We start from the raw sequence: 12,768 nt of genomic DNA, 5'->3' as shown, positions 1-12,768 counted from the left end.
TTTATTTAAAGCATTTAACACAGAAGCACATAAATTACTATGTCACAATCTTTAAAAATATTGTGATCACTATATTTCTATATAACTAGTTTCCTCTGTAATCTTGTGTTTTATTATCTGCATTTAAAATATACTTTGAGGTGTCGACCCAAGGTTCACCGGTTTGCCAGAAGAGCTCATGAAAAGACCAGGGAGGGGGCACCTGGGTGGCTCAGTGGGTTAAGCCGCTGCCTTCGGCTCAGGTCATGATCCCAGAGTCCTGGGATCGAGTCCCGCATCGGGCTCTCTGCTCAGCAGGGAGCCTGCTTCCTCCTCTCTCTCTCTCTGCCTGCCTCTCTGCCTACTTGTGATCTCTCTCTGTCAAATAAATAAATAAAAAATAAAATCTAAAAAAAAAAAAAAAAAAAAAAAAAAGAAACCTTTAAAAAAAAAGACTTAAAAAGAAAAGACCAGGGAGGGAGACAAACCGTGTAAGAGACTTTTAATCTCAGGGAACAAACTGAGGTTTGCTGGAGGGGAGGGAGGCGGGAGGGCTGGTGATGGAGGCTGCGGAGACTATGTGCTATGCTGAGTGCTGTGAATTGTGTTAAGACTGATGATTCACAGACCTGCACCCCTGAAACAATTATACATTAATTTAAAAAAAGAAAAAAAAAAGAAAACAGTCTTAAGAACTCCAGCTCGAGGGTGCCTGAGTGGCTCAGATAGTTAAGCATCTGCCTTCGGCTCAGGTCATGATCCCAGGATCTTGGGATCAAGCCCTGCATCAGGCTCCCTGCTCAGCGGGAAGCCTGCTTCTCCCTCTCTGTCTGCCACTCCCCCTGCTTGTGTGCTCCTGCTCTCTGTCAAATAAATAAATAAAAATCTTAAAAAAAAAAAAAAAAAAAGGGAACTCCAGCTCCAGAGGGTAAAAAAGGCATCCAAAGAACTCCTTCCACTAGATCTAAGAACTTTGTTAAGATAAAACCAGCTGATAAAGGATTCACTGAAGAACTCTTGTGCAAGATTGGCCACATCTTTGAAGAGGTCAGGACATCAAGGAAGGCTATATGCACGATGTCAGAAGGGTGGACATCAAAGGGAACAGAAGGAAGAGAAGTATAATTTCAAAAGAAGACTGTAAAATAAAAATCGTCCAAGGGGATTAAGAATTTCCGAAGGCTGGGCAATCATGAACCAATCTAAGGTTGGGGGCCGGGCGGGGCATGGGAAGGAACTAAAAACCGGTTTGTCCTCCCGGGAATTGAATGAGCAGAGATTCTTAAAAGAAAATGAAAGAACACCTTCTCCGGTACTGGATGGTAAGCTCTTCCAAGAAAGAAACTGAGCCTCACTCGCTTGTCTTTGCATTTCCACGACCTAGCACTGGGCCCAGCCTGCCACAGGCCCTAAATATACACAGGCTGAACTGACACGTAAAAGCAACGTAATCAATGACGACTGTTAAAAAAGAGGCAATCAGCTGGAGGAAATTACTCATACTTACAACGTGTTCAGGCAGGCAAAAGCAATGTCATATTAACAGTGCACCAAAAAAAAAAAATTAAGAAATATCTGAGGATAATAAATGCAAAATTCAGAACAGTGATGGCCTGCTGGTATGGAAAAGAGGTGTAGAGAGCCAGAGATCCTATAGGGTTCACAGGTGGTACTCTGTCTTGTGGATGTTATCGATCATGTATGTCCAGAATGTTCTATAAAAACTTCTTGGTAAAATTTTAGTAAAAAAATAGGCTTAGGGATTTTTAAAGTTTTGCTCAGGGTGCCAGGAGAAGCAAAGAGACAGCTAGAGCTGGTTATGGTGAAAGAGTAATGTTATAGTAAATGTTCTCTAGAACTCAAGGGGTGCCACGCTGGCTCCGTCAAAGGAGCATTCCCCCTTGATTTCGGGGTTGTAAGTTCGAGCCTCACATTGGCTACAGAGATTAGTTAAAAGTAAATCAATCAATCAACCAATAGAACTGGAGTTTTATTTTGCATCTGACATTCCCGACACAAAATATTTTTTCACCCATTCAGTCGTTTAACTAGTGGCATTAACTAGTACCTACTATCTACCAGCATGGTTCTGGGGCGTGGTCCTAGGGATGGTTCTGGGGATAAGGGAATGAATAGCACTGATGAGGTCCCTGTTCTGACCTTTTGTTTTAAAGGGAGGAAGGGATGGTGATTGGGGGGGGGGGAGTCCATAAATGATATTTCCACTGGGAAGCAGGGTCTTTGCAGACGTCATGGAGTTAAGATGGGGTCATGCTGGCTTAGAGTGGTGTCTAGTCCAATAACTGGTGTCCTAGCAAGAAGAGGGAAACTTGAGCACAGACACACACAGAGGGAAGGCCATAAAAAGACAGAGGACATTGGAGTGGTGTGGCCACAAGCCAAAAACAAGAAGGACAGCCTGCAACCAACAGAACGAGGCAAGGAGTTTTCACTGAAGCCTTCGGAAGAAGCACAGCCCTGCCTACACCTTGACTTTGGACTTCGACCCCCCAGAATTGTGAGAGAATACAATTCTTGTTCCAAGCCTCCAGGTCTGCAATACTTTGCTATGGTGGCCCTAGGAAAGGGGCTGTTGCAAGAAGATGGGACAGCCCGATGGGAGAAGCAACTAGAAGAACACGCTGCTGCTCCCTAACCCTTGCTCCAGTTACTTGTAGCGGCAAGCAGCTTAACTAAGGAGGGGGCCGCCACGTCACTCCTGGGCCAGAACTCCTCAACATGGTGCCAGTCTACCCAGGATTTGCGCCTGCAGAAAGCACTTCTTGATTCTGGAACAGAAGTCTCTCCTTCATATTCAGCGGACAATCAATCTACCCACTGGCCCTCCATCTACCAGCAAGGACCACAGAAAACAAGCACTAGCCTTCATCTTCATGGCAACTCCTTGCATTTTTTTTTTCTAAGATTTTATTTGTTTATTTGAGAGAGAGAGACAGCAAGAGAGGGAACACAGGCAGAGGGAGTGGGAGAGGAAGAAGCAGGCTTCCTGCAGAGCAGGGAGCCCGATGTGGGGCTCGATCCCAGGACCCCAGGATCATGACCTGAGCTGAATACAGATGCTCAATGACCAAGCCACCCAGGTGGCCCTTAAAAGAGTTTGGTGCCTGGGCCCCGCATTTGGCCCTCTATCTGTTTTTGCAAATAAAGTTTTATTGAAACACAGCCATGGTCATTATATATTGTCTACGGCTGCTTTTGTGCTACAGGGGCTGAAACGAATAGTTGTTGACAGAGACTATACGGCCTGCAAAACCAGAAATATTTACTACCCGGCCCTTTACAGAACATTTACTGACCCCTGATCTAGAAGATGAGATCAAAAGAAGAGGTACTGTTGTAGGCTTAAGTAACTAGAAAGAAATGAGGTGCCATTTATTGAGATGGGATTCTAGGGGATCAGATGAGAGAAAATACCAGACGCTCAATTTCGGACGTGGTAACTGTGAGATGCTTCTCAGACGATGTAGGAGTCTGAGGCTCAGGGAACAGTTCTGGGCTGGGAAATCAACCTTGGAACCAGCAGCATAGAGACAGTAATTAAAGCTGGGAAACGAGATAAAATCAGTAAGGGAATTAACACAGACGGAGGGGGCAACAGCGTGAAATACTGAGCCCTAGACCCCTGACACTTACACGTCAGAGAAATGAAACAGAACCTTAACGAGCAGCAAGAAGAAACAGAGACAGGATGAAAGCCATGAGAATGCAGAGCTCTGGAAGCCAAGAGAAGAAAGTGTTTCAAGATGAGGGCCAAAGCCCCATCACTGAGGCTGAGACGCTGACTCAGAGCAGCCCGCAGGAGGCCTCACTCGGCTGGATTGGAATCAGCAGTGGGTGCCAGGCCAGACAAGGACAGACGAAGGAGACAGAGGCTAGACAAGTCGCTCCGGAAGTTCTGTTGTGATGCAGAGCCAGTGGGGTGGAAGCTGGCAGGGGAAATGAGATCGGAAGAGTTCCTTTTTATGTATTCCCATGATGGGAGAAGGAACAGCATGTATAATGACTGCTAAAAAAAAAAATAAGTTTTCCACTTGAGGTAGAAAACCTGACGAAGCAGGGAAGATGGGAAGTGCTGGGGCATGGCTCTGAGTAGGACAGAGGAGGTGGGATCTGGGGACAGAATTCAGGAAGGGGGGAACAGTTCAAGCTGAACAAGAACTGGCCACACATACGGGCAGGCAGGAGGATGCAACGATGGGGACCGTACGGAGATTCCCGTTCGCCTGTGTCTGCTTCTCCACGAAACAGGAAGGCAGGCCCTGAGCCCAGAGCTGCACGGAGAACGAGGTGCTGCCCACCAAGGAAGGAGGTTTGAAACAGACCCGGGAGGGGGAGAGTCACCTGGAAGTACGCTCTCACTCCCTGTGAGAGAGCGGGACCACAAATCTGAAAGGAGACAAACAGCACGGTTCTGGAATTTTCTCTAGTCTTGTTCCACGGCACGAGACAGCAAGAAGCCGGGAAATGGGGTCTGAAACCAGGAGCACAGGCTGGGGTGCCTGGCTGGCTCAGTCAGTAGAGCATGGAACTCTTGATCTCAGGGTTGTGAGTTCGAGCCCCACATTGGGTACAGAGTTTGATTAAAAATAGTATCTTTACAGGCACTTGGGTTCCTCAGTCAGTTAAGCATCTGATTCTTGATTTCAGCACAGGTCATGGTCTCAAGGTCGTGAGGTGGAGCCCTGCACTGGGCTCCGCACTCAACGAGGAATCTACTTGGGATTCTCTCTCTCTCTCCCGCCACCCCTCCCTCTGCCTATGTATGCACCTGCAGTCTCTCTCTCAAATAAATAAATAAATCTTATAAATAAATGGATGAATTAATGAATAAAATCTATAGAGCAAACCAACCAACTAGGAGCATGGTTTAACCAAGGAAATAAGACAAAACGAGAGGGAGGCAAGAGAGAGGAGGGACACTGAGCGACCGTGGAATTTAAACGGGGCAAGGAGGGAAGCGGGGACCCCAGGGGAGGAAGAAGTGAAGAAAGTGGCATAGAGGGGGGAGCCAAAAAGCTGAAGGTGGTGCTCGGGAAGTCACGGAGATGGAAGGTCTAGAGCACGATCATGGCCGTAAGTGGCTGGTGTCAGATGGAAAACAGTGTCACTAAGGGAAAGCAGTGCAAAAAAGTGGGAGGGCAGAGTCCTGGAAGGTCATCCACACGGCTACTGAAGTCACCAGGAATCACGACACAGGCAAAGCTGAGGAAAGCGTGGACCACACAGGTAGGGCGAGTGGGGCCGGGGACAGGTGCAGCGAGAACAGGAGTGGGGGATACAGTCTGATGACACAAGCTTCAAATCAGTGTGTGCTTAGAGTGGAGGAAGACTGGTCTAGAAGAAGAAATGAGAAAGCAACAGAGGAGGGGTATCAATTCAGGAGAGCCCCAAGGGAAAGGACTGTCCACAGAGAAGGAACCTGCCAGGGACTGACCATGAGCATTTCAGAGCTGGAGGTGGGGGAAGACAGGTGTATACAGCAAGCCATACAGAAAGGAGAGACCGAGAAGTAAGGGATGAGGACCTGGGAGTCTTGGTGGCTGACAAGCAGGACAGGGCACAGGCCTTGATGATTCCTGGTAGTCCCAAAGGGGCACGGTGCAGTGAGCAAGACACACATGAGCTCGGCTCTCTGGTCTGCCCACCACTGATGCAGTGCGATCTAGCCCCCTCCCCATCCCACTAGGCCTCCCCCAACAATCTCCAGCATTCCAGGTGGGACCTGGCCATGGTGAGACAAACGACACTGTTGGAAGCACTGTTTCCAAGGAAAAGGTAAAAACCCGACCGGAAGCCCGAGCCCATCACCTACCAGGAGACCATCACAGCTTCTCAGAGGTGGACAGGAAGACCCTTCAGGCAAAGGCATTTTTTAATTACTAACTGATGATGTGGCCTAAGCATCTCTCACTTTTACAATCAACAGAAGGATGTATAAGCATTTATATTTACACGGCAGAACGGTCCACAGTGAAGCCTAACAAGAGCTATGGCAACAGAAACTCGGCAAATGCTTTTAACTGACGAGTTACCCGGTTCAGAAAGACGGATTATGTGGAAGCCAACGAAGGGAGTACATTACGTGACTGTAAGAACGAACAATCATATTAAATTATTCAATGACATGGTGATGAATGCAGATCTGAATGCACCTGCTTTTTCAAAATTAGAATCCCAATTATAATACTCATTATAATGGTAATAATTCTTAGGCTCAGTAGAAAAGTTCACTTGATAAATGACAGATATTTTCAAATATACAGTATGCATCAATATTACTGTTTTCCAACAAAGGCAGTCGTGGATATCAACTGTGAGCCCATTAATTATAAAGAAAGAAGTTTTCACATTAATTAACTGTCAATGAGATAGCTCTAAAACATCCCATCATGTAAACTTTTATACCCTGAAAGTTCAGAGAAAGAGTTATAAGACAATGTAAAATGGAGCCAAAGTAATGAAATGTAAAATGAAGTAAAATGAAGACAAAGTAAATAAGGAAATTAATATTTCAAGGTTTGTTATTTGGGCCATTATTCTAATCTTGCATTTTCAGATGATTTTATCATAAAAGAAAAGTACCACCCAAACTCATAAAATCAGCTGAGCCAAATTAAGCCTTAATGGCTTTGCCATCAGAGACTAAGACCTGAGCCGCCTGTATGAAACAAATGACAAAGTTATGGAAAGGAAAACAATTCGTTTAAACAGATGACCATCAAAATGAACAGAGATGAACAAAACACGATATAATGATCTTAATCTTTTAAACTACTCCTTGCAGAATTTTTGTTTTGTTTTGTTTTGCTGCTTGCAGGATATGAAAAAGCTGCTGTCCTCAATTCATTTCACCCTGCTGTGAAAATGTCATCATCGCGAGCTTCCTAGAAAGCTATGACGGCGATCAGAAACGTGGCCCAGGTATGAGAGGAAGGCTTACCTGATGCACCTATTGGGGAGGTAGCTGGGGTCATGCTGTGGACACTGAGACCAAGGCTCTGGGAGGGGCCTGGGGCTGATGCTGCTACGGGAGGCCCCAGAGGGTTCTCCCTCTGGGGCGAGGTGAGCGGGGTGGTCGGCTGGGAGGTCTGTCCACCGGCAAGTCGTGCGAGGCGCCTCCGTCGGATCTACAAGAGGGAAAAAGACATTCTGTAACTCAACCGCAGAAATGTGATTCTGCCCAAGAACAACGTTAAGGTTGTCAAGTAAGCATCGAAAACCACACTGGCGCTTAACGGCCAAACAGGTCTGGAGAAAAAAGGGCTCATTCAGAACATGTAATAACTTGGCCTACCAGCACCTTCACGGACTACCACCTCGCTTTTTAAAAACTGCACCTCATTGCCTTATGATCCCCATTTATCACACTTTCTTAAGTGATAGCGTGAATCTGCCACAAGCACGCTACACTTTTAAACACACCGGAGCTTGTTATTTTAATAAAACTACGTAACTCAGTTATTTCAAAATAGGTCAGTTGTTTTGGGGGGAGGTTTTTTGTTTTTGTTTTGGTTTTGGTTTTTTAAGAGAGGGGGAGAGAGAGAGAGAAGGGGGAGGGGGACGGGGCAAAGGGAGAAGGAGACAGAATTCTAAAAAAGCGCCACACCAATGCAGAGGCCAATGCAGGGCTCGATTTCATGGCCCTTGAGATCATGACCTGAGCAGAAGTCAAGCGTCAGATACTCAACCGACTGAGCCACCCAGGCTCCCCTAAACAGGTGAGATTTTTAAACAAATACCCAATTTATTTATTATTATTATTTTTGAGAGAGAGACACAGTGACAGAGGGAACAGAAGCAGGGGAACCGGGAGAGAAAGAAGCAGGCTTCCCGCGGAGCAGGGAGCCCAATGCGGGGCTCGATCTCAGGACTCTGGAATCAGGCCCTGATCCGAAGGCAGACGCTTCAATGACTGAACCACCCAGGCGCCTCATAAATACCCAATTTAATTTACTAAAGCAAAAGTAACAAACATTACACTAAGACACAAATTTTGTCCTCACTTTCAGGAGCAAAACAATTCAATTTTTCTTACTTAATTGCAATAAAAATATAATCCGCTACTTCTTCCCTATAATAATACCCCAGAGTTATCCAGCGATTAAAATATCTGCCACAAAATCCCAGTGGATTCCGAAAATGCTTCCCTCACATTTTGATAATCATTAATTTACAACCAGACAATAAACTCACTGACCGCCTGCTGTGCCATGCAGTGAGGATATCTAACCACTGTGATAAGCTTCTAGCTCTACTCAGCCATCCAAGAAGCAAACCAACTAGGCTGCTACACTCATTTCATCACTAATAAGGAAAATGAAAAAGTCAACCCACCACAGTGCTGACCGGGACAAACCGCATCTGAACTAAGCATCTGTCATCCTGACACTGCAGACAACCTGTTCTTTCTGTTGTTCAGACATCCAAGGACATCCTGATTCTTTTTTTTTTTTTTTAAAGATTTTATTTATTTATTTATTTGACAGACAGAGATCACAAGTAGGCAGAGAGGCAGGCAGAGAGAGGGGGGGGGAAACAGGTTCCCTGCTGAGCAGAGAGCCCGATGCGGGGCTCGATCCCAGGACCCTGAGATCATGACCTGAGCTGAAGGCAGAGGCTTAACCTGCTGAGCCACTCAGGCGCCCCAGACGTTCTGATTCTTGACCCCAAAGTTGAGGAGCCCATTCCTATGCCCCAGCTACAAATACACCTATCAACGAACTTCCACAAAATCCTGAAGTTGTCTGGTTATTCACCCTGAAGGAAAGATTGGGTCTTACTGCTTAAAAATAAACTCTGAGGGACACCTGGATGGCTCCGTTGGTTAGGCATGCAACTCGATCTCAGAGTTGGGAGTTCAAGCCCCATGCTGGGGGCAGAGATTACAAATCAAAAAAATAAATGAATAATCAGGGCATCTGGGTGGCTCAGTGGGTTAAGCCTCAGCCATCACAGTAATTCTTTAAAAACACACACCACCCTCCCCTGCTCAAACCATTCAACGGCTTCCCACTGCACTTGGAATAAAAACCAAGTCGTCCCCGTGTCCTGTGGAGCCCCTGGGGGTCTCTCCAGGCTCACGGTAAACCACACAAGGCGCCAGCCACACCGGCCCCATCGTTAGCCTTCAGCCACTTGCAATTCCTTAAGCCTAGACACAATCTTCTAATTCTTGGCATGGCTGGTTCTTTCTCTTCCTGCCATTCTCAGCTTAAGTATCACCTCCTCCTAGAGGACTTCCCTGATCACTTACCTAGAACGATCCTTCCCTCCACACGCACTGACGCTGTAGCCTTCTGATCACATGCTCCAAGCACTCTGCAAGGTCTATAATTACATTATCTATTTCTTTTGGGTTTCCTAAGATTTATTTGAGAGGGAGGGCGTGCATGCCCATGCACCTGCGGTGGGGGGCAGAGGCAGAGGGACAAGCAGACTCCATGCTGAGTGTGAAGCCCCATGTGGGGCTTGATCCCACGACCCCAAGATCATGACCTGAACTGAAACCGAGCTGGATGCTTAACAACCAAGCCATCGAGGGGCCCCTTCATTACCTTATCTATTTCTTATTGTCTTGCTTACTATCTGTTTCCCTATTAGAATGGAAGCGCCATGAGAAAAGCACGTCTGTGTTGTTTTCATGGGTGTATCTCCAGCACTGAGCGTAGTGCCAGGCACGTAACAGGTCTGTACGTACTGAACAATGGGAAAAAGGAATACATCGAATCAAGACAGACGAAGGATTCAAGCCACACAGAAGAATGTTGAACTGAACAGTCAAAGCTCAGACAGAGTTTCCGACGTCTGACATTGACTCCTCTTCAGACAGCCACTCATTCAACAAATAAAACACCCATCAAGTACAGGAGAGTAAACTAAGAGTTTCTGCTCTCGTGGCGCTCCGATTTTAGCAGAGGCCAAAAGGACAAGAGCCAAACGGACGAAAAGAATGCCAGCGGGTTATGAACACCACCAGAGAGAAATAAAGTAGGGAGGGAGGGAGAGCAGGGCACGTAAGGAGAGGGGAGGGTGCTGCGATTTTTACGTACGGTGGACGGAAAGGCGTCTCTACTAATGGGGGCATCAGCAAACACGAAGGAATAGAGGAAGGCAACCAGGTGGGTATCTGGGAAGTATGGGGGGGGGTGGCTCATGTTCAAGGTCAGCAAGCCTTGTGTGGCTGGAACAAGATGAGTAAGAAATAAAGAGCAGATGATGAGATCATGGGCATGAAGGGGCCTCGTAGGCTGTGGCGAAAACACTGGGAAGCCGCCAGGGGGTTTTGACCAGAAAAGTGACATAATTCAACATACATTTCTGAATTATTATTTTGGCTGCTATGGAGAATAAAACAGTGACATAATTACATTTTCAAGTATTATTGTGGCTGCTAGGGGAGAAAGGGAATAGGCAGTGAGGGCACTTAGGACACCGACACCCTGAACTTGGGTGGGTGGCCGTGAGGACCGTGGTGGGTGATCAGCTGCGATACGCTTTGAAGGCAGAGCACAAGCTCACGGGATTTGCGGAGGGACCGGGTGGAAGTGGGACAGAACCAAAGGAGGTAATAAGGCTGACACCGATGTCTTGGGCCTGAGCAACTCACCAAATCGGTTTACGGAGACAAAGACGATGGTAGGAAACATGGAGGGAGGGAGGAGATAAAGTTATTTTAGACACATGATTATTAACCACGCAGATGACGTTATCTTCATGTGAATTCTATGACTTTTAATTGAGTATAAGATAGTAATTAGGGGGCGGCTGGGTGGCTCCTGGACGGTGAGGCGTCTGCCTTCAGCTCAGGTCATGATCACAGGGTCCTGGGATCAAGTCCCCGGTGGTCCTGCTCCCTCTGCCTCTCCCCTGCTTGTGCACTCTCTCTCTCAAATAAATACAATCTTTTAAAAATAAAGAAATAAATAGTGATTAAATAAACAGCAATTAAAATGAAAACAGGATCCGATGTGCGGGACAGAGGGCAGGTCAGGACGCCCCTTGCAGAGCTGCTGGCTTCCAGACAGCACGGAGAGCCGTGAGCAGGGATGAGGTCACCGAGGCAGCGCGTGCAGACAGTGATTCAGGAGTCCGAGGACGGAGCCCGCCAACACACCAACAACTGACGTGGGGCAAGGGAGGGGAGGTGACACCAAAGAGGAGTCTGAGAATGGTGTCGGGAGGCCTCCAGGTTCACCAGGAGGACTGACCCTGCCTTCCTAGAAACCAGTCAGAGACTTGCCATGGCGAGTAACGTCATGCCGTGGACAGGCGAGCCACACGAAGATGGACAGGTACCGTCGGAACTGGCAAAGAGGTGGAGCTGAAGGCCTTGTCAAGGCCTGTTTGGAGGAATGCAGGCGTGGAAAGCTTCTCCCTCTGTGCTCTCCCTCTCTCCCAAATAAAAGCAGCTCCAATCAAGCCTGGGAGACTGCAAGCACCGATTTTGGAGACTTTCTACCGTAAGAGAAAAAAAAAAAACAGAAGAGCAAAAGTGGGTAGGGGTGGGGAGTTGAGTGCACCCTGCCGAGGAGACCAGGAAAGATGCAAGCGTCTGAACACAGGTGGATGCAGACCCCAGTGGTGTCACATGCACGATATGACAGGAAAGGTGGCTGCGGCGGAGGGACAGGAACTGGCAATCTGGCAGGACGCGTGCATGCTGGTGCCCCCCCAGACTGGCCGTGCTCGCTGTCGTCTTGGGTAACATACTTAACTCTTCCCAGAGGGGAAGCAGGGATAATAAACTCCCCACAGAGCTTGCCCAGGCAGCTGTTACAGGGTGGCGTGTGTTTGTAGAAGCGCCCTGACAACCCCAGGTGAGGACAAAGTCAGGGCGGTGTGTCCCACTCTGGAACCCAGGGGGCGAGCCGGTGAGGGAGCTCGGGTCCACATGGCAGTCCGGGTGCTGCTCGCAACAGTATGGAGCAGAAGCAGCCAGATGTAAACCAGTACAGACCACGTGATTCCATCTGTATCAGGTTCACGGACAGAGAGAAGAGGTGTGGGCAGGTGCCCAGGCTGCCGCCGTCGGTCTTGTTCTGTAACTGACGCCAGTTTCGCAGGTGCGCGCGGTGGGAAATGCCCTGGCCGCAAGCCTGCCGTGTGGGCAGTGGCTGCCAGGTATGTACCTGGTTCTTCACAACCTCAATGTCGAATGGAGTCTTCTCTATGTTTTGAACGTGACGTAATTTCATTTTTTTAAAGACATTATTTATTTATTTATTTGTTTATTTATTATTTATTTATTTGACAGAGAGAAATTACAAGTACACTGAGAGGCAGGCAGAGAGAGAGAGAGAGAAGGAAGCAGGCTCCCCGCTGAGCAGAGAGCCCGATGTGGGACTCGATCCCAGGACCCTGAGATCATGACCTGAGCCGAAGGCAGCGGCTTAACCCACTGAGCCACCCAGGCGCCCTAAAGACATTATTTATTGGGGCGCCTGGGCAACTCAGTCGGTGAGAAGTCTACCTTTGGCTCAGGGAATGATCTTGGGGTCCTGAGATCGAAGCCCATGTTGGGCTCCCTGCTCAGCAGGGAGTCTGCTTCTTCCTCTGTGCTCTCCCTCTCTCACAAATAAATAAATAACATCTTCAAAAATAAACAAATAAATAATGTTTAGAAAGATTTTATTTATTTACTAGAGAAGAGACAGAGCAAGCAAGAGAGAGAAGGAGGCAGGGCAGAGGGAGAAACAGGCTCCCCTCTGAGCAGGGAGCCTGATGTGGGGCTCAATCCCAGGACCCGGAGACCATGACCTGAGCTGAAGG

The 12,768-nt window shown here is 47.7% G+C and overlaps 1 protein-coding gene and 1 long non-coding RNA gene across 4 annotated transcripts in view; one reads left to right on the top strand and one right to left on the bottom strand.

The window, feature by feature from the left end:
• The window catches only part of UBE4B (ubiquitination factor E4B), a 120,219-nt gene that overhangs the window by 76,735 nt on the left and 30,716 nt on the right, over positions 1-12,768 (bottom strand). For both annotated transcript variants that reach the window (XM_045063713.1, XM_045063716.1), the window contains exon 2: positions 6,941-7,127. In XM_045063713.1, the coding sequence (XP_044919648.1) occupies positions 6,941-7,127 (187 nt within the window). The remainder of the gene's footprint in view (positions 1-6,940; positions 7,128-12,768) is intronic.
• LOC106004334 overlaps positions 1-12,768 on the top strand; it is a 43,083-nt gene that overhangs the window by 23,719 nt on the left and 6,596 nt on the right. For both annotated transcript variants that reach the window (XR_006601661.1, XR_006601660.1), the window contains exon 3: positions 6,818-6,921. This is a non-coding gene — a long non-coding RNA (uncharacterized LOC106004334). The remainder of the gene's footprint in view (positions 1-6,817; positions 6,922-12,768) is intronic.

The sequence above is a fragment of the Mustela putorius genome, unplaced genomic scaffold (assembly GCF_011764305.1).
Source record: "Mustela putorius furo isolate JIRA1106 unplaced genomic scaffold, ASM1176430v1.1 tig00003853_pilon_pilon_pilon, whole genome shotgun sequence".
In the NCBI taxonomy this organism is placed as follows: Eukaryota; Metazoa; Chordata; class Mammalia; order Carnivora; family Mustelidae; genus Mustela; species Mustela putorius.
This window is presented reverse-complemented; position numbering and strand designations above follow the sequence as displayed.